The sequence below is a fragment of the Gobio gobio genome (assembly GCF_949357685.1).
Source record: "Gobio gobio genome assembly, chromosome: 17".
NCBI classification, from domain to species: Eukaryota; Metazoa; Chordata; class Actinopteri; order Cypriniformes; family Gobionidae; genus Gobio; species Gobio gobio.
Genome location: NC_137110.1, coordinates 3951498 through 3973109, shown reverse-complemented (window position 1 = coordinate 3973109; position 21612 = coordinate 3951498). Strand labels below are relative to the sequence as shown.

The 21612-nt window shown below is 37.9% G+C and overlaps 1 protein-coding gene across 2 annotated transcripts in view; it reads right to left on the bottom strand.

The window, feature by feature from the left end:
* The window catches only part of mst1 (macrophage stimulating 1), a 48102-nt gene that overhangs the window by 26375 nt on the left and 115 nt on the right, over positions 1 to 21612 (bottom strand). The window contains exons 2-6 of one of the 2 annotated variants that reach the window (XM_079840868.1): positions 21429 to 21569; positions 16289 to 16453; positions 5076 to 5220; positions 2926 to 3041; positions 2050 to 2164 (exon numbers count right to left, since the gene is read on the bottom strand). In XM_079840868.1, coding sequence (XP_079696994.1) covers positions 2050 to 2164; positions 2926 to 3041; positions 5076 to 5220; positions 16289 to 16453; positions 21429 to 21569 — 682 coding nt within the window. Of the gene's footprint in view, positions 1 to 2049; positions 2165 to 2925; positions 3042 to 5075; positions 5221 to 16288; positions 16454 to 21428; positions 21570 to 21612 lie in introns of those variants that run through there. The other variant, XM_079840869.1, reaches the window with a different exon arrangement.

The window sequence follows — 21612 nt, the reverse complement described above, 5'->3', positions numbered from 1 at the left end:
AATGAGTTATGGGTGTGTTTTGGGCGTAACAAGCAATAAACCAATCAGAGTCCCTTTCCCTTTAAAAGCCAGTTGTGCTGCACCATGAGAGGATTCACTATTTACATGAGGAAAGACTGAACGCTTCTCCAGAGAGGAATCCTTTTATTTTTAATATTTAAAAATGTGTGTGTGTGCTGCTGCACGTCCCTGTGTGTGTAATATTCAGAGTGTATGCGCGTTGTGCACCGCCTATAGGCTCATATTACTAACACACCCTTTAAATAACACACAAATACTGCACTATTGAGTTTAGAGCCGGTGTGTGTTGGTCAATGGTCAGTGGTTTTCAGTTCCTCACAATAGCAACACTCCAACAATGCTCCTGATCACACCTGGTGTTCAGACCAGATGCCCATGGGTGAGCAGATGCACTAGTGCTTTTGATATTTAAACAACGAGGAGCTGGACGTGAACACATGGGCGTCACTAGGCCCTTTTTAGGGAGGCTTCAGCCCACCTAAAATTCTGTCCAGCCCCCCTAAACAATGTGTGATTAACCTTTCAAACATAGAAACTGGCGGGAGGCTTCGGCTTTGTCCCGTCTTTTTATCAGCGTGTTCGAGCGCACGTCAGAAGCAGAGGTGTGTGTGTGTTGATCTGACTCTCATTGGTCTGTCACCGCTCGTCAATCTCAAAATATTTGAGAAAACCAATCAAATCAGAGTAACGTTAGGCGGGCTTTATGTTCACAGAAGCTGCTGAGCGCGGATTTTAGCAGCGCGACTCGACGTCAAGTGTGAGATATGAAGCTAATCTAAACATTTCATATTTGACGGCTGCTTCTGTAAATCAGAAATGTTAAACAAATGACAAAAATATTCAGGCAAATTAATAAACTTTTGTCTAATTTCGCCATTTTGATTTGAAATAGGCCTATGTCATTTATAATTAACAAACAAAAATATTAACAAAGCTGTTTTCTTCAGATTAGGCATAAGATTAATAGTAATGAATGTGTGCATATTGTACATTAATAATTCCATTTGTCAAGTCTAGTCAAGTCAAGTCAACTTTATTTACATAGCGCTTTTAACAATGCAGATTGTTTCAAAGCAGCTTTACAGTGTTAAACACACTGAAAAAATTATTATGGCCCGATTAAATTAAGCATAATTCATTTGTGCTTGTTTAAATAATTTACATTTATTTTTTTGATTTTAATAAAAAAAAAAAAAAAAAAAATGGTTTTATGGGAATTGCATGTGTTTTTGTTTAAATTGAGATAAAATAAATTGATTGCGACTACTTACGATAAAATTTTTTAGTACATTCAACGAATCATTTTTTTCAGTGCAGGAAAATAATGAAGCATAATTTTATTCAGCCGTGTAGCCATTTTGGAGAAAACGGTGATGTCATCAGTTCATTTCAATTATCATACAGTGACAGTGTTGGCTTTAGATCAGTAATTTAGTTTATATGGTTAATTTAGTTTAATAATTAGATTTATTTGGATATTTAGTAGGAAAATGTAGAAAAATGTAGTGTCCCCAACTGAGCACGCCAAGATTTGTAGCTCTCAGTAAATAAAAAAGCAATTTTTTCAGCCTGTATTGGGCATTAGTAATGAATGTGTGCATATTGTGAATTAATTTAATAAATTTAGTTACCTAGCTTTCCTGTAAGCCTTCGAAAATTATTCATAAAACATATAAATATCAGTTAAACATATGTTTACTGTCTTCACTGACGAAAATGGAAAAACGTTATCAGTCATATCTGCCACTGACATGGTTTTCAAGCTATTGTTATCTAATTTTTTGGCGTTCAGAACATCTTAAAATGCTCATGTGTAGATCATAGAAATCAAAATGTTCTCGATGGGCATAGTAATAAGCTACTAGTTAATAGTGGGCATTGGACCCTAAACTAAAGTCTTACCAATTTTTTTTTTCATACCCTCACTGGGGGCTGAGCCCTACTAAAATCAAAATCCTAGAATCGCCCCAGCGTGAACATGAGAACTGAAACTAGCAGAAAACATGTGTATGATGTCTGATATCGTACCTGTGATCATGAGGGAATTTTGACCACCACTGCTGACAAGTTCGTCCACTCGTAGTCGTCGACACTTTCCCTCGATAGTCTTCTCCTTTACCCATGATGCACTTCCTTACATACACTGAGTAGAGAAGAACATTATGAACATGTGACTTCAGGGCAGAGGTGGACAAAGTACACAACTCCATTACTCGAGTGAAAGTAAAAGTACTACTGGTCAAATATTACTCTGTTACAAGTGAAAGTTGTGAAAAAAAACTATTTTTTACTTAAGTAAAAGTACAGAAGTACTTGCTTTTAAAAGTACTCAAGTATCAAAAGTAAATTTCCTTTTTTATGTCAATGCATTATTTTATTATTGTTGCATTATTGTATAAATGCATGCTATGCCATTAGTGATGCTCCATACGACTACCTTGAACTTATTTAAATACTTAAAAATTACAAAGCTTTTTACAAAGCTGCTGTCACTTTAAGGCAGAATGCACAAATCCTACACACTGATACACATCCGAAATTCCCCCAACTGTTTACGTTCACTTAAGACATAATCAACTTTGTTTACGTGAATACTTTCCAAAATGAAAATTTTGACATTTTGTGTGTATTGGTCTAAGTGCGAAACCCCCCCAATGTAGTGGAGTAAAAAGTACGATATTTGTCTTTCAAATGTAGTGAAGTTAAAGTAAAAGTTTCCCTAAAAAATAATACTTCAGTAAAGTACAGTACTCAAGTAAATGTGCTTCGTTACTGTCCACCTCTGCTACAGGGGCACTTGCGTCATGTGTTTTTAATGGCTGATGACTTGATGCATATCCTGATCATCTTTGAAATCAACTTTATAATACTTTATGTAACAAATTTTAAGAAGCAATTTTTCACCTTTCATCTCATAAAGGTCACAGTTCACGTTTCTCTTGACATCTGCATTGTCTCCGTCGCCCACCCAGGGCAGATGTTTACACGCCACAGATGGACGAAACTCATAATTGAAAGCTCTGTAAAGTTCACATTTTTATCAGAAACATGCACTCAAATACATGTTGTAAAAAATGTAAAAAAATAAATACAAATTTTATTCCCATGTGAAAAACGTGTGCTTAAATATATTGAATGTGCACTTGTAGTGTTCTTCAAATAAAAAAATATATATTTTTACACTTTCATGACTTGTCAAAGTTTTACTTTAAAGTGCACTCTAGAAAAAAAGGTTCTATATGGCACCAAAAATGGTTCTTGGCTCGTAATCATAGGGGAACCTTTTTTAGTGCTATATAGCACCAATTTTGGTGCTTCAGTGGTTCTTCAGTGGTTCTTCAGAGGTTCTTCAGAGGTTCTTCAGAGGTTCTTCAGCGGTTCTTCAGAGGTTCTTCAGCGGTTCTTCAGAGGTTCTTCAGAGGTTCTTCAGCGGTTCTTCAGCGGTTCTTCAGAGGTTCTTCAGAGGTTCTTCAGCGGTTCTTCAGAGGTTCTTCAGCGGTTCTTCAGCGGTTCTTCAGAGGTTCTTCAGAGGTTCTTCAGCGGTTCTTCAGAGGTTCTTCAGAGGTTCTTCAGCGGTTCTTCAGTGGTTCTTCAGCGGTTCTTCAGAGCTTCTTCAGCGGTTCTTCAGAGGTTCTTCAGAGGTTCTTCAGCGGTTCTTCAGAGGTTCTTCACCGGTTCTTCAGAGGTTCTTCAGAGGTTCTTCAGCGGTTCTTCAGAGGTTCTTCAGCGGTTCTTCAGAGGTTCTTCAGCGGTTCTTCAGCGGTTCTTCAGAGGTTCTTCAGAGGTTCTTCAGCGGTTGTTCAGAGGTTCTTCAGAGGTTCTTCAGCGGTTCTTCAGTGGTTCTTCAGCGGTTCTTCAGAGGTTCTTCAGCGGTTCTTCAGAGGTTCTTCAGTGGTTCTTCAGCGGTTCTTCAGAGGTTCTTCAGAGGTTCTTCAGCGGTTCTTCAGAGGTTCTTCACCGGTTCTTCAGAGGTTCTTCAGAGGTTCTTCAGCGGTTCTTCAGAGGTTCTTCAGCGGTTCTTCAGAGGTTCTTCAGCGGTTCTTCAGAGGTTCTTCAGAGGTTCTTCAGAGGTTCTTCAGCGGTTGTTCAGAGGTTCTTCAGAGGTTCTTCAGCGGTTGTTCAGTGGTTCTTCAGCGGTTCTTCAGAGGTTCTTCAGCGGTTCTTCAGAGGTTCTTCAGAGGTTCTTCAGCGGTTCTTCAGAGGTTCTTCACCGGTTCTTCAGAGGTTCTTCAGCGGTTCTTCAGAGGTTCTTCAGAGGTTCTTCAGCGGTTCTTCAGAGGTTCTTCAGAGGTTCTTCAGCGGTTCTTCAGAGGTTCTTCACCGGTTCTTCAGAGGTTCTTCAGAGGTTCTTCAGCGGTTCTTCAGAGGTTCTTCAGCGGTTCTTCAGAGGTTCTTCAGAGGTTCTTCAGCGGTTCTTCAGAGGTTCTTCAGCGGTTGTTCAGAGGTTCTTCAGAGGTTCTTCAGCGGTTCTTCAGTGGTTCTTCAGCGGTTCTTCAGAGGTTTTTCAGCGGTTCTTCAGAGGTTCTTCAGCGGTTCTTCAGAGGTTCTTCACCGGTTCTTCAGAGGTTCTTCAGCGGTTCTTCAGAGGTTCTTCAGAGGTTCTTCAGCGGTTCTTCAGAGGTTCTTCAGAGGTTCTTCAGAGGTTCTTCAGAGGTTCTTCAGCGGTTCTTCAGCGGTTCTTCAGAGGTTCTTCAGCGGTTCTTCAGAGGTTCTTCAGCGGTTCTTCAGTGGTTCTTCAGCGGTTCTTCAGAGGCTCTTCAGCGGTTCTTCAGAGGTTCTTCACCGGTTCTTTGACTAAGGTGCTATATAGCACCTCTGAAGAACCGCTGAAGAACCACTGAAGCACCAAAATTGGTGCTATATAGCACTAAAAAAGGTTCCCCTATGATTACGCGCCTTTTTTTTTAGAGTGTACATTTAAAATTAATAGGTATTTTGAAATTGCATAAGACAACATAGTTATGAGATTACATGCAAAGATGTACTAAAGTTAACAAACAAAATTGAATGAATGCATTTTCGTTCAGTTATAAGTAAAAGTGAGGGATTGAGACCTGCATTCTGGACTCTCCGTGCAGCGTTTAGCACAATCCTCCAAAGTGATCAATGGAAGTTCAGTCAGACGGTTTACGTTCCAGGACTTCAGAACCAGCTCTCTCCCCTCGGACCGCTGGAAATCATTCAGTGCGCTGCGGTGTGCTGTTAAAACACATCAGAGGTGCACTACAGTCATGAGGGAACAACAGGGCTAAAGGTGCCTTTCCTCTAAACCACTAGACAGCACAAAAACCTGCCTCAGCACCTGCCTCACACCCAAACATCCGCTTTTCAAGATGCACGTGGAAATTTGTCTGATCCGCGACGATGATTCTACTCTTATTTGATCTACAGTTTTTAATGATTGCTATGACAATTTTTTCAATACTTTTAACAATTTTCCTAAACTCTTAACACACTAACACACCTACATCACACAATTGCTTTTTCATGCTCAAAATCACACATTGTATACTAAACTGCAACACTAATTTGCAAAATACAATAATAAACTAACACACTATTTCTACCAAAACGCTAACACATGTTCTCTTCCAACAAGAACATTCAGTCAATCATAGCACAATGTCATAAAAACACCAACACTTGATGGAATTACAGAAACTGCATTATTTTATGTGTCAGGTCTGCCCTTATACAATAGACAGTATATTTTATTGATCATAGATTGTGTGTATTTTGAAGACTCCACATTTTTGTTTTGTTGGGTTTAGTAAATGCATGCATTTTGTTTCTTTGTTTCTTGGCAATAAAAATCCAGTGCTTTGGTCTTGGTTGAGCTTGTGCGTAAAATAAGTTAAAGCATTTTAAATTTGTGTTAACTGTATGCATTTTGTGTAAAAGTAACAATAAATGTGTTAATTGTATAGCCTACACAGACAGATGTTGTGCTAACTGCGTTAAGAGTTTAGGAAAATTGTTAAAAGTATTGAAAAAATTGTCATAGCAATTGTAAAAAACTGTAATATTTGATGTTGTAGATTTACAATTATTGACAATATTTTGAGACAAAGGTCTTCTTAATGATTTTCAGTTTTGTTCAAGGTAACAAAAGCTACAGTTTTTCAATAACAGAAGAATATGTAAAGTATTACAGATTGCTAAACGACTGGATGTGCAAAACTCGAACTCCAGTCTGCACAGCAGCAGTTCATGTGGACCAAACTCTAGTTCGTTTTTCATTGCTTGAACACAGTTTTTAAAACTCTACACACTTATCCCATGACTTTAACCACAACCTGCACAACACTGTGGATTTACAGCACTTTGTTCAAATGCTAACACACTGCTGTTAAAACTCTGAACCACACATTCAAAACAGAATAGTTTTGTGCCTTTTCAGCCTTGTGCCTTTCAAAGACTGCTGATTGCAATTTCAGCGGAAAGGCTAAGCAGGTGTCTTGTTTTAGACTTGTTAGTGAACACACACACACGCACGCACGCACGCACGCACGCACGCACGCACGCACGCACGCACGCACGCACGCACGCACGCACGCACACACACACACACACACACACACACACACACACACACACACACACATATATATTTTTCTCATTACTGTAATTCCGTAAATTTCTACAGACTATTGAAGCAAACTGCTAATTTTCATTTACCTTAAAGAATTGTTATGTTCTAAAAATGTAAATAAATCATGTGAAAGAATGTCACTCTGTTCTTTGAAGAAAATATGACTTTGTATGAAGTCACTGAAATTGTTCAAACTGTAAAGATGAAAAGTTTGTATTTTCTGTGTTTGATGCTAGTGTTTTTCCTCTCAGTGTGTTCTGAGTGACAGTGTGTGTTTTCTCAGTGAGGGTTGTGCATTTTGAGCCTGTGTGAAGAATTGTGTTGCTTGGAGTGAGTTTTGCAGCTGATGTGAACTGTTTAGCTCAGGTGACTGTTGCTAGTGCAGACTATAGTTAGAGTTTTGCACATGTAGCTCCAGTTGTGCTCACTTTCCTTTAGCAATCGAAAAAAAACTGTAATGACGGCATATTTATTGCAAAAAAATGAATTATTTTATTCATCAAAATAAACAGAAAATAGTTCAAACTTTGCTAAAGTGATTGTTTTGACCAAAGTATTAACTTAGACATTATTAAAAAGTAAAAACATATTTTATCTGAAGTATTTGTATCTTTTGCCCCGTGTGTGTGTCTGTGTGTGTCTGTGTGTGTGTCTGTGTGTGTGTGTGTGTGTGTGCGTGTGTGTGTGTCTGGGTGTGTCTGTGTGTGTGTGTGTCTGTGGGTGTGTCTGTGTGTGTGTGTGTGTGTGTCTGTGTGTGTGTGTGCGTGTGTGTGTGTGTCAGTGTGTGTGTGTCTGTGTGTGTGTGTGTGTGTGTGCGTGTCTGTGTGTGTCTGTGTGTATGTGTGTCTGTGTGTGTGTCTGTCTGTGTGTGTGTGTGGGTGTGTGTCTGTGTGTGTGTATGTGTGTGTCTGTGGGCATGTTTTTGTGAAATATCAGGACACAAATGTGTATAATGGCATAGGTATTACAAAAAGAGGGTGAAATATGAGGACGTTCCCCATGTCCTCACTTTTCAAAATGCTTATAAATCACACAGAACAAGGTTTTTTTCACAGAAAGTGAACTGCACAGTCTCCTGTGATGGGTAGGTTTAGGGGCAGTGTGTGTGTGTGTGTGTGTGTGTGTGTTGGGTAGGTTTAGGGGCAGGGGCAGTGTGTGTGTGTGTGTGTGTGTGTGTGTGTGTGTGTGTTGGGTAGGTTTAGGGCAGGGGCAGTGTAAGGGGATAGAAAATACGGTTTGTACGGTATAAAAACCATTACGCCTATGGAATGTCCCCACATTTCACAAAAACAAACATATGTGTCTGTCTGTGTGTGTGTGTGTCTGTCTGTGTGTGTGTGTGTGTGTGTCTGTGTGTGTGTGTGTGTGTCTGTCTGTGTGTGTGTGTGTGTGTGTGTGTGTGTGTGTGTGTGTGTGTGTGTGTGTCTGTGTGTGTGTCTGTGTCTGTGTATGTGTGTCTGTGTGTGTGTGTGTGTGTGTGTGTGTGTGTGTGTGTCTGTGTGTGTGTCTGTGTGTGTGTATGTGTGTCTGTATGTGTGTGTGTGTGTGTCTGTGTGTGTGTGTTTGTGGGGTAAAAGCCCCCCTCACCACCTCGTACATTTATACGATTTTTAGACTTTTATGGTTTATTTTCACACAAAATCTGTTGCTCCATCAATGTTCAATACAAACATTTTTTTTTTTCTGCAATCATACATGAAAACCATTTTTTTCTTAAAGTGTGCCTGTCTTGTTGTACCTGCCTCCACCACTTTGGATTTAATTATTAATAAAGAAATTGAGCTGAAACTCTTAAAACTCCCAAAATCGATGACTTTTCGTGTCAGTTATTAAATGAAAACAATGCTGTCTAAAACATAATTATACTACGGGGCTGTTGAATGCTTTAATCTGATTGGCTGACGAACGTTCTAAGGTGTGCAGTTATTTTCAGGGAAACGCACGGCTAAAGTAGTTCCAGCAGGTTTTGACCGCATTACAGTTTCATATCACTCCGCCACATGGTCCTTACAGCCGACAACAGCAACAGCAAAATAACCCAAATGAATATAGTAAACAATAGGATAATCTCAAATTATTTCTGTTTTTTTGCCACAAAATTACGCTTTATGTACGGTGTCTCCCGCTCTGGCTCCCACTCAAACACACACACACACACACACACACACACACACACACACACACACACACACACACACACACACACACACACACACACACACACACACACACACACACACACACACACACACACACACACACACACACACACACACACACACACACACACACACACACACACACACACACACACACACACACACACACACACATAGTCCGGACACACACTCAGGGCTGTTGCTAGTGGGGTTAAAGGTGGTGACAATTATAGGGGCCCCTAAACGCAGACGTTCCCTTAGGCGTAATGCGCCGGGGCAGCGGGTCAAAGCATTCTCGAGCATAAATATGCAACTTTAATGCATGTAGGTGATTTTGAATTAATATTTCATGACGATAAACAATGGTTAGCCTACATGTTAAAACTAATTGGGGTATTGATATCCAGAGGTGGACAGTAACTAAGTAAATTTACTTGAGTACTGTACTTAAGTACACTTTTTGAGTATCTGTACTTTCCATGTTCTAAAACTTATGACTTTTACTTCACTACATTTGAAAGACAAATATCGTACTTTTTACTCCATTACATTTCTATCAAGGCCCTCGAAGTAGAAAGTTGTAGCCGCTTTGAAAGTTTTTTTTTTTTTTTGTACAGACAGCCTATCAGTAATCACTCTTGTAGGATCACATGAAGCTCAATGATTTTTTGAACACTAATCAATTGATGGCAAAATACAGTAGAAGGCGGCAGTTCCCAGACGCAGTGCGCGCAACCATGGTCATACTTAAAAGTTAAAATTAAGAAGAGCAGACGTGAATAAGTCTGAATTAGTGCAACGACACGAAAGTGCACACAGAAAGTTGCCTCTCAGATGCCAGACCTGAATTTTAGTTCTACTAATTCTACTAAAATCTTATTATAGACTAAAACTAAAACAATTCAGATGCCTAAAATGTTATAGTCAAAAGACTATGACTAAACCTAAATCAAAAACTATAAAAACTAAATCAAAATTTGCTGTCAAAATTAACACTGGTATGAAATATGGTTGGTCAAATGATTTTTTAAGTTGCCATAGCCTTGTGGATACAGCGCTAATGCATAGGTAACGTTCGACAATGATGTTAGTTAGCATGCAAAAAAGTAGTTGGGCTAATAATGTTAACTGAAGTCCTTTCAGAAATGTTTTTTTTACATAATCCTCAAATAAACACAATGTAGAAAGCTTTCTTTTCTAGTATGATTTTGACTTTGATAAGAGCTTTGTAACTTTTAAGCAAGAATATAAATGAGTTAAGTATTAAATGGAGCATGACTGGCTTAAACCCCCATGATGGCACAGCGTGCGTTCATACAACAATGAAACAATAATAAAATAATGCGTTTACTTTTACTTTTGATACTTAAGTCCATTTAAAAGCAAGAACTTCTGTACTTTTACTTAAGTAAAAATCTATCTTTAAAACTTTCACTTGTAATGGAGTAATATTTAACCAATAGTGTTTTTACTTTTACTCAAGTAATGGAGTTGTGTACTTTGTCCACCTCTGTTGATATCTTTGTAAGACTGCCGACTCTATAGAACAGTGGCAACTTTACTGCGCTCAGAGAGCCCCCTAGTGGTCGGGAGCATTTCCGTTGTGTTATGAACTTATGTTTGCTTTTTATATTGCACCACTGGGCCACCGTATACAGGCCTACCGTGACCGTATATATACCATATATGATATAAGTGGAGGGCGTTGGGGGCCCACATCAATGTTTTTTCAGGGGGCCCAGAATTCCCTAGCAAAGGCCCTGCACACACTCGCACAGAAACGTGTTGTCAGCTCTGACAATGACTACGTTTACATGGACAGCAGTAATGTAATTATTGCCCTTATTCTGAATAAGACAATATTCTGATTAAGGTGTTTACATGAGTTGCTTTTAGAATATTACGTTCATGTTCCCGTTTTACATGTTACAGAACATAGCTCGATTAATGGCACGTCATTACGTCCCCATGCCACGCTACGCTGTCCGACGTCCAATCATAGCGCGACTTTCGTGGGTCTGTTAAAATCAATGGGCTCAGACAACCGCTGTAACTTTACCTGCAGGTGTCGCTGTTGGACAGTGTGACTTTATAAAAATGAGTGATTTTTATACTTTTTAATGTAATTTATATATTATATATATATATACACTCACCTAAAGGATTATTAGGAACACCTGTTCAATTTCTCATTAATGCAATTATCTAATCAACCAATCAAATTGCTTAAATTCATTTAGGGGTGTGGTCCTGGTCAAGACAATCTCCTGAACTCCACACTGAATGTCAGAATGGGAAAGAAAGGGGATTTAAGCAATTTTGAGCGTGGCATGGTTGTTGGTGCCAGACGGGTCTGAATATTTCACAATCTGCTCAGTTACTGGGATTTTCACGCACAACCATTTCTAGGGTTTACAAAGAATGGTGTGAAAAGGGAAAAACATCCAGTATGCGGCAGTCCTGTGGGAGAAAATGCCTTGTTGATGCTAGAGGTCAGAGGAGAATGGGCCGACTGATTCAAGCTGATAGAAGAGCAACTTTGACTGAAATAACCACTCGTTACAACCGAGGTCTGCAGCAAAGCATTTGTGAAGCCACAACACACACAACCTTGAGGCGGATGGGCTACAACAGCAGAAGACCCCACCGGGTACCACTCATCTCCACTACAAATAGGAAAAAGAGGCGACAATTTGCACCAGCTCACCAAAATTGGACAGTTGAAGACTGGAAAAATGTTGCCTGGTCTGATGAGTCTCGATTTCTGTTGAGACATTCAGATGGTAGAGTCAGAATTTGGCGTAAACAGAATGAGAACATGGATCCATCATGCCTTGTTTCCACTGTGCAGGCTGGTGGTGGTGGTGTAATGGTGTGGGGGATGTTTTCTTGGCACACTTTAGGCCCCTTAGTGCCAATTGGGCATGGTTTAAATGCCACGGCCTACCTGAGCATTGTTTCTGACCATGTCCATCCCTTTATGAGCACCATGTCCCCATCCTCTGATGGCTACTTCCAGCAGGATAATGCACCGTCACAAAGCTCCAATCATTTCAAATTGGTTTCTAGAACATGACAATGAGTTCACTGGACTAAAATGGCCCCCACAGTCTCCAGATCTCAACCCAATAGAGCATCTTTGGGATGTGGTGGAACGGGAGCTTCGTGCCCTGGATGTGCATCCCACAAATCTCCATCAACTGCAAGATGCTCTCCTATCAATATGGGCCAACATTTCTAAAGAATGCTTTCAGCACCTTGTTGAATCAATGCCACGTAGAATTAAGGCAGTTCTGAAGGCGAAAGGGGGTCAAACACAGTTTTAGTATGTGTTCCTAATAATCCTTTAGGTGAGTGTATATGTTGTTTTATTTTTGTAATATTATATAGGTATTGTGTCTTTCAGTTTTTTTTAAGAGACACTGCCCATCTTGCCTCCTTCTTGACAGCCTACATTTCGATAATAATAGCTTTGATTAATGATGAAAATTAAGGTTTCAAAATCGTGTTTGTTTGTATTTTTTTTTTTCTGCCGTTGAGCCACAAGCGTTCACTGAATGGCCCTCGCGAGCCTAGAGGTTCCCGACCGCTGTTGTAAGCAGACAATTATGAATATGGGATTACAGATACAAATGTATTGTTTATAACTTTTACAATGAGCAGAATTATTACAACACAAAGAAAGAAAATATCGAGGAGGCCGTGTCAGAATGAGCAGTCAAGCAAGACACGCCCCATAGCAACACGCCATGGCAACGACATTTCAGACTGACAGATACGTTAAAGATAAACGGGAATTTGAGCGCTTTGTTACGGTTTTGTACGCGCGGTTATATTAATTATAATTCAAATTCTGTTTTATTTGTCACAATATTATTGATGATTGTTGAGAGGGGCACTTTTGATATGAGCCCCCAAAGCCCTCCCCTATGCACTTGTCTGGTGTGTGTGCCTGTGTGTATGTGTGTGTCCTGTCACAAAATGCGGAAAAAACTCCAACATGACGTTAATAGTTAGATTAAGGTGTGTACATGTCTACAATGCACTTAGATAATGCAACTAAAATAGGCATACTCCACATGTCTTAATTCGATTTTTGTTTAATTCGAGTATGGCTTTAACCGGATTAAGGTCATTAGAAATCGCTGTTTACATGGTAGTTTCTTAATCAGAGTATGGTCTTAATCAGATTAATATCAGAGTATCGTTGTCCATGTAAATGTACTGAATGTTATCAGTAAAATAGTTTAACGACTTAAAAGCTACATTAAATTTCTCACTAGCGAGGTAATAACGCCGCTGTTTTTGAAGCAGATAAACTTACGTTTTGCTATTAGTAGAAACGCTGCGGCTGGACACTGTTGACAGATACACAGACTCATGTAATACACACTTAATCTCTCTCTCTAATAACTGCATTAATAACGGCATTATATCAGTGGCTCAAACCGTTACTAGCTCTAAAATGGCGTTTTGGAATTAGCAACGGAGGTGATGTGTAAGAAATTAGTCCGACACACACAAGCAATATAAGGACAAAACGTCTTGAAATACACCATCTGAACAATGTTTTGAGGTGTGGTAATTGTAGTCAGGGTTTTTCCGGCATTGACATTTTTTGGGCGGCCGCCAAAACTAATTTTGGTCCCGCCAAAGCCTAATTTGATGAGTTATTGTGATTTATGAGTGATGTAGAACAGATGACTGCTGTGCTTGTGACAGGACACATGTTATCTGAGTGACAGAGAGAACGATCAGAGAGCTCCTTCCCCACATGCACTCTCTGGGTCTTCAATAAGCAACGTCTTAGCTCTTTCTCAAATTTCACATATTACAGTTTTTTACAGACGCTATATAGGACACATTTCTCAATACTTAAGTCACTTTTGCAAAACTCTTCACACAGTGAGCACAACAGAAGTCTATGTGGGCTAAACTGAGGATCAATTATCATTGCTTTGGCACAAAATGCATTCAATGACTACATCTCTCAAATTTCATGAATTCTTTTCTCACTCAGACACAACAACTGCCAAAACTCTTTGTACGTACAGGCCAATTTGCACATGCTCACATACTGCTTTCAAAAACTTATGTTCAAAACAATAACATAATACAAAACTGAATAAGACAGCAATTTGCTACATTCCTACAGTAATATTTTAAATCTTAAAATCCGGGACGTTGAATTATTGAAAAATAGTGCACACCTGAGGTGTAACTCCGATTCGCATTACGCCCTCAGGTGTGCACTATTTTCTAATACTTCAACAGCTCGTCGTCAATTATTCCTTACTTAACAAATATTTTTTGTGAAATTAACAGTAACTAAGATTACAGTTTTTTACAGACGCTAGGACACATTTCTCAATACTTAGGTCCCTTTTGCAAAACTCTTCACACAGTTCTCCTAACCAACTTTCAGCTTGGCAAAGCAGTTCATTTCACATTCAAAATGCACTACCACTACCAAAACACTTTATTCAGGTCTCAAATCAACTCATTCTTCCAGAACACTAGCAAAAGTGGACAGCCAACAAACACACTTTGACACCCACAAAACAATGACCTAAAAACACTAACAACATGTAGCATTATACAAAGGACACATCTCTGTTTATAATTCACTGCAATATATGTTTCTGGAATGAATCAGACATGATGCAGAATTCGTCAATATTTTACGTTGTTTATTTCAAAACAACGTAATTCCAAAATACAAGAATTCGTATACACACCATCCACCATCTACAATGAGAATCAGCTGTGGCTGGTCCAATTGTTTTTATAGCATTTAATTTTAAGATTTAAAATATATTTCATTAAAATATTACTGTAGGAATGTAGCAAATTGCTGTCTTATTCAGTTTTGTATTATGTTATTGTTTTGAACATAAGTTTAACAGTTTTGAAAGCAGTATGTGAGCATGTGCAAATTGGCCTGTACGTACAAAGAGTTTTGGCAGTTGTTGTGTCTGAGTGAGAAAAGAATTCATGAAATTTGAGGGATGTAGTCATTGAATGCATTTTGTGCCAAAGCAATGGTAATTGATCCTCAGTTTAGCCCACATAGACTTCTGTTGTGCTCACTGTGTGAAGAGTTTTGCAAAAGTGACCTAAGTATTAAGAAATGTGTCCTAGTGTCTGTAAAAAACTGTAAAGGCACAATATGTAATTTTCGCCGCTAGAGGTCGCTTATTCAAAACAAAGGCGTAGCTTGATGATGCCTCGTGGAAACATGGGAGTTGTTGTCTTCACCTCAAAAGAATCCGACGGGACTCGGGCATAAATCATATTAATGGGTGAGCTCATGTATTACAGATTTATTAGCGTTACTGGAGCGATTGCTAATGAGAGACTTGCGACACACGGCTCAAGAGCAGTGGAGCTTTTATTCTGTCAGACGAGGCTTCCGCTTCTTCCGCTCATGTGTGTGTGTGTGAGGTAACGTAGCACTGTTTTATCATATTACACACATTTGAGTGTGTTAAACATGGCACTCTGTGCGGTAAATCAACAACACCAGATTTAAACAATAAGACTAACTGTGTTGAGCTGGAGAACAATCATTAGTTTCTGTCCATCAATGATCCAAACAGTTGCTGTACAAAAACATGCAATTGCCATGGTCAAAAAAAAACACATTATTAGTGATTCTAGCAAATTATCCTTTTTTTTGTGCCGGCTTAAAACGCTGTAATTTTGTGTGTGTCCGCTCAGAGGTGCTTAAACACACATGACCTTTGGATCTGTAAACTACATCTGTTCCACAAAATTCCCAGTGGCATGGCACGATCATGCGGTGATGCCCAAATAACATCACAGTAAACAGAATCTGACACAGCTGGAACACATATGCTTGTGTTTAAATCTATTACACGTCCATATGAGCATATGCATGAGCAAAAAGGCACAATAATGACATAACAAGCCACAAACATTTGGTTACAAGAATACTGTGGAAGTGATAGAAATACCATTTTACTTTACCTAACCTAAACCCTTTATAAATATATATATATATATATATATATATATATATATATATATATATATATATATATATATATATATATATATATATATATATATATATATATACCTATACCATAGGAATGAATAACATTAATTTACCATGGCAATTCCAAATTTTTACCTTGTTTGTGAGAGTTACTCAACTGAAATATTATATTTTAAACACCATATTTATATAAACCTTGTTTATATGGATCAATCGACTCTGTTCCTTACAAAAATATACCATGTTAACTATAGTTGTAGCCGAAATAACACAGTTATTTGTAACTATAAAATCATAATTGATAATTATAGGATGTTTTAGGGTGTTAGAGTAGAACCTTGGTTACCATGGTAAATACTTGTAAGGAGTAACACATGTTCTCTGGCTGTTTGGTAACCTCTAGCAATCTGAGGTACGCACTCTGTGTCTAAAAACACAATATTAAAAGTATCAAAGCACTCGATGTGAAAAGACCCCGTTGTTTCTGAAGCTTACCTTGAACTGCATCAGGACAAAGCACCAGAGCTGTGAGAAAGACGAGTGAGATCATGGTATAAGAGCTGCGTTCCTCCAACAGCAGAGCTCGTCTGAGGGACTTTGATTCTTTCCCTCGGGATGAATTGATGAAGGGGGCTGTGGGTGTGTGTTTACTCTGTTGAGCTGACACAACGGGACATTTCCCAATGGATCCGGATGAAGTAATCATGTGCCAAAAACAAACAAACAAACAATGATCAAAATTATTATCATTAATAACATAATCATAATATATAAATCATAATCAGTGTTGTTTATTAATACCTAAATAATAATAATAACAACTTTTTATTTTATATTAAAGAATAAATTTATTACTAGTCATTCTCAGTGCTGGGCAGGGTTGGGAAAAATTTATTTCACTAAAGATTACAAAATACATGCTTTAAAGAGTCATTTGTAATGCATTTCGTTAGATTACACAAGTTTTGTAACTTAATCTAAATATTTGACAAGCATACATGCACACAAAACATGATCAATTCAATTTTTAATTGGATTTTTGGGCCAATATAAAACAAAGCAAATGCCAATATAAAAAGAGAACAACACAGGTAATTTCTGCTGAAATCATTTTATTTTTAACAGTAAAATTGTCTATAGTGTGCCACAACAACACCATAAATGTATTTCATTAAACAGAAAGTTGAACGAATATTTCATTAAAAAAATCCAATTAAAAATGAATTGATCATGTTGTGTTGGTTTGTGTTTCTGTGCATTGGTGTCTTTTGTGTGCATGTATGCTTGTCAAACATTTGTCAAACATTTTGTTAAAGATTAGAACATCTTTGACAAAAAAACAATCTGTGTAAAAGTGTATGTGTATGCAGCCCATTTTAGTTGAAAACTGTCCCATTTTAGCAGAAAACTGTGTCCCATTTTAGCTGAAAACTGTCCCATTTTAGCTGAAAACTGTCCCATTTTAGCTGAAAACTGTCCCATTTTAGCAGAAAACTGTGTCCCGTTTTAGCAGAAAACTGTGTCCCATTTTAGCTGAAAACTGTCCCATTTTAGCAGAAAACTGTGTCCCGTTTTAGCAGAAAACTGTGTCCCATTTTAGCTGAAAACTGTCCCATTTTAGCAGAAAACTGTGTCCCGTTTTAGCTGAAAACTGTGTCCCATTTTAGCTGAAAACTGTCCCATTTTAGCTGAAAACTGTCCCATTTTAGCTGAAAACTGTGTCCCATTTTAGCTGAAAACTGTCCCATTTTAGCAGAAAACTGTGTCCCGTTTTAGCAGAAAACTGTGTCCCATTTTAGCTGAAAACTGTCCCATTTTAGCTGAAAACTGTGTCCCATTTTAGCTGAAAACTGTGTCCCATTTTAGCTGAAAACTGTCCCATTTTAGCTGAAAACTGTGTCCCATTTTAGCTGAAAACTGTCCCATTTTAGCTGAAAACTGTCCCATTTTAGCTGAAAACTGTCCCATTTTAGCAGAAAACTGTGTCCCGTTTTAGCAGAAAACTGTGTCCCATTTTAGCTGAAAACTGTCCCATTTTAGCAGAAAACTGTGTCCAGTTTTAGCAGAAAACTGTGTCCCATTTTAGCTGAAAACTGTCCCATTTTAGCAGAAAACTGTGTCCCATTTTAGCTGAAAACTGTGTCCCATTTTAGCTGAAAACTGTCCCATTTTAGCTGAAAACTGTCCCATTTTAGCTGAAAACTGTGTCCCATTTTAGCTGAAAACTGTCCCATTTTAGCAGAAAACTGTGTCCCGTTTTAGCAGAAAACTGTGTCCCATTTTAGCTAAAAACTGTCCCATTTTAGCTGAAAACTGTCCCATTTTAGCTGAAAACTGTGTCCCATTTTAGCTGAAAACTGTGTCCCATTTTAGCTGAAAACTGTCCCATTTTAGCAGAAAACTGTGTCCCGTTTTAGCAGAAAACTGTGTCCCATTTTAGCTAAAAACTGTCCCATTTTAGCTGAAAACTGTCCCATTTTAGCTGAAAACTGTGTCCCATTTTAGCTGAAAACTGTGTCCCATTTTAGCTGAAAACTGTCCCATTTTAGCTGAAAACTGTGTCCCATTTTAGCTGAAAACTGTGTCCCATTTTAGCTGAAAACTGTCCCATTTTAGCTGAAAACTGTGTCCCATTTTAGCTGAAAACTGTGTCCCATTTTAGCTGAAAACTGTGTCCCGTTTTAGCAGAAAACTGTGTCCCGTTTTAGCAGAAAACTGTGTCCCATTTTAGCAGAAAACTGTGTCCCGTTTTAGCAGAAAACTGTGTCCCATTTTAGCTAAAAACTGTCCCATTTTAGCTGAAAACTGTGTCCTGTTTTAGCAAAAAACTGTGTCCCATTTTAGCTGAAAACTGTGTCCCATTTTAGCTGAAAACTGTGCCCGTTTTAGCAGAAAACTGTGTCCCATTTTAGCTGAAAACTGTGTCCCATTTTAGCTGAAAACTGTGTCCCATTTTAGCTGAAAACTGTGCCCGTTTTAGCAAAAAACTGTGTCCCATTTTAGCTGAAAACTGTGTCCCATTTTAGCTGAAAACTGTCCCATTTTAGCTGAAAACTGTCCCATTTTAGCTGAAAACTGTGTCCCATTTTAGCTGAAAACTGTCCCATTTTAGCTGAAAACTGTCCCATTTTAGCTGAAAACTGTCCCATTTTAGCTGAAAACTGTGTCCCATTATAGCTGAAAACTGTCCCATTTTCGCTTAACCAGCCATTTCTACATAAAAATTGTTCTTTTTACATAAAAACCTTACTTATAATTTCTTTAGTATCCTTATTAATGATGGGTGAAATTTACTTTGTCAGGCTCACTTACCTTATACTATTTTTCTAATAATATTCATGTAAAACTCTGCCCTGCCCACCTTAAAAAACTCAGACCAATCAAAACTATTGTTACATGTCAACAAGTGTTTAAGCAGCAATGCGAGATCAGTTAATGTGATTGGCTGTAAAATAAATAAAATAAATTAAGAGATATGATGCCACAACTTTATTTGGCCCATTTTACCTGATAGCCCATTAGCTGACTTAATTAGATTCTAAATGAAAGAATATGATTTTTAAACAAAATAATACATTTACACATCGTCCTGTTCAAAAGTTTTCACCCCCTGCTCTTAATGAATTGTTTTATGGAGGCTTGTTTCCGCCACTAAATATAAAAGGTAATTGCGACTTTTTCTCTCACAATTCTGACTTTTCTCTGAATTGTGTGTTATAAAGTCAGAATTGTAAGTTGTCAAAAAGTGGCAATTCGATTTTTTAATTGTTTTATTAAAGTCACAATTCTGAGAAAAACATCAGCATATTTATATTTACATGCAGACACCAAATATTCAAGTACCCCCTGAGATTTTAATTTGTAAGTTAGGTCAATATTAAAATTAAGTTCTTAATAAAAAATAATACTAATATATAATAAAATTGATTTATTAAGTTCTGATGTTGGTTAATGGTCACATGACATGCAGGTAATCTTTTTTTAGTAGCGTTGTATTTTCATTGTTTTTATTTTGAAAAGTTGTATGATTTAATTAAAACTCACAAACCCCAGTCTAGGAAACCCCGACATAATATTTAACGCACTTCATGTTGTTGATTACAAAGAATGGATATACATTTTTTTCTCTTTGTATTTTTATATCAACAAGAATATTCTATCAATGTGATAAACAAGGTAACTCAAAAAAGTAATCTAAAAGTAATCCAAAAGTAGTCAGATTACATTACTTTAAATATAGGCTAATGTAGTGGATTATGTAACTACATTTTTTGTCATGTTTGGAATCACAATTTGTAAGTAATCTATCCAGTTCTGCATTTTGTATTTATTTTTTCTTATCATCCTATTATGGATTTCTCCCTAAGCCGTTTAAAAAAGTGACTCTTTAGGAGTCGTTAACTCATAGAATCATTCAACCGATTTAAACCAAAACGAATCGTATTATGCTTGATAAAATCTGCTTTTTGTATTTATTTTTTCTTATCATCCTATTATGGATTTCTCCCTTAGCCGTTTAAAAAAGTGACTCTTTAGGAGTCGTTAACTCATAGAATCATTCAACCGATTTAAACCAAAACGAATCGTATTATGCTTCATAAAATCTGCATTCCTTCCAAATCTCTTCTTTTTTAATCAAACTATAGAAACAAACAATAATCGCCTAAATAAATAAGCTTTTAAAGGGTGGGACTTCAGTGAAAGAAAAACAAGATTATAGTGAGTAAAAACGATTCGCCTTGATTTAAAAGATTCGTTTACAAAAGAAACAGGGCTATTTTGACTCGATGGTTCATTTACATCTGGTATTACAGGGTTTATAAGTGATCTGATCACATTTATATAACACTTTGACCACATTAAAACCGCATGTAAATACACTCAAGAGGCTTTGTGATCGGATCGCTTCATGTTGATCTCCATGAACCGATTCTCACCGCATTCGATTCAACAAAGATATCCGCAATCTATTATGCAAATAGAGTTTTACATTCCAATCTCCATCTAAATTAACCAATTCAACGTGTGAAAAGCTAAATATGAGCAATTTGCCATCATTAAAACAACAAATATATTCAAAAATAACCCAAAACAATTTAGCCACATTGCAGGCTAATGGATGAAATGTTATGATCGTGTTGTTTATGCTACGTAGTTAGTAAACACCCTAATTATCTTAAAAGCTCGTTGTAATTCGGTCATGTAAGAATAAATTAATCTTTAATTAATAATTATCATAAAAGCTGGCTAACTTTATGATGACAGTCACTGAGGTAAATGTTTGTGTTGTTGTAATTGTTGCCATGGCCGCTAGAGGCCAGTGTGTCTCTCTGGTAAAACTGACCGTCTTCCGGGACTCTGCACTAGTTTATTTTCTGGTACAAAATACTTTACTATGCTATACTAATATGGTTCATATGTGAATTACTCAACTTTAATAAACAAATGTATCGAATACTTTACATTGTAACGTATTGTAACGTTGTTTGTTGATATAAATCGAAGTGTTTTGCGGGTGAACTTTGCTCTTGTGTTTGTTTCGCTCTCGTCTCTATCAGTTATCATCATGTCTACGGTTCGGATGTTAGAAGGCTCGGTTCGGGTGGAGATCTGCGGGGATCAGCCGCTGTTCTACCGACAGGCGCTTCCGTCGAGCGGTACCGCCGACCTCTGCGTGCTGCTGCTGCACGGGATCCGGTTCTCCTCGGAAAACTGGCTGAAGATCGGGACTCTGGAGGCTTTGGCTGCCGCGGGTCACCGAGCTGTGGCGATAGACCTGCCAGGTGAGCGACAGAAATCAGAAAAATACATTTATGTAA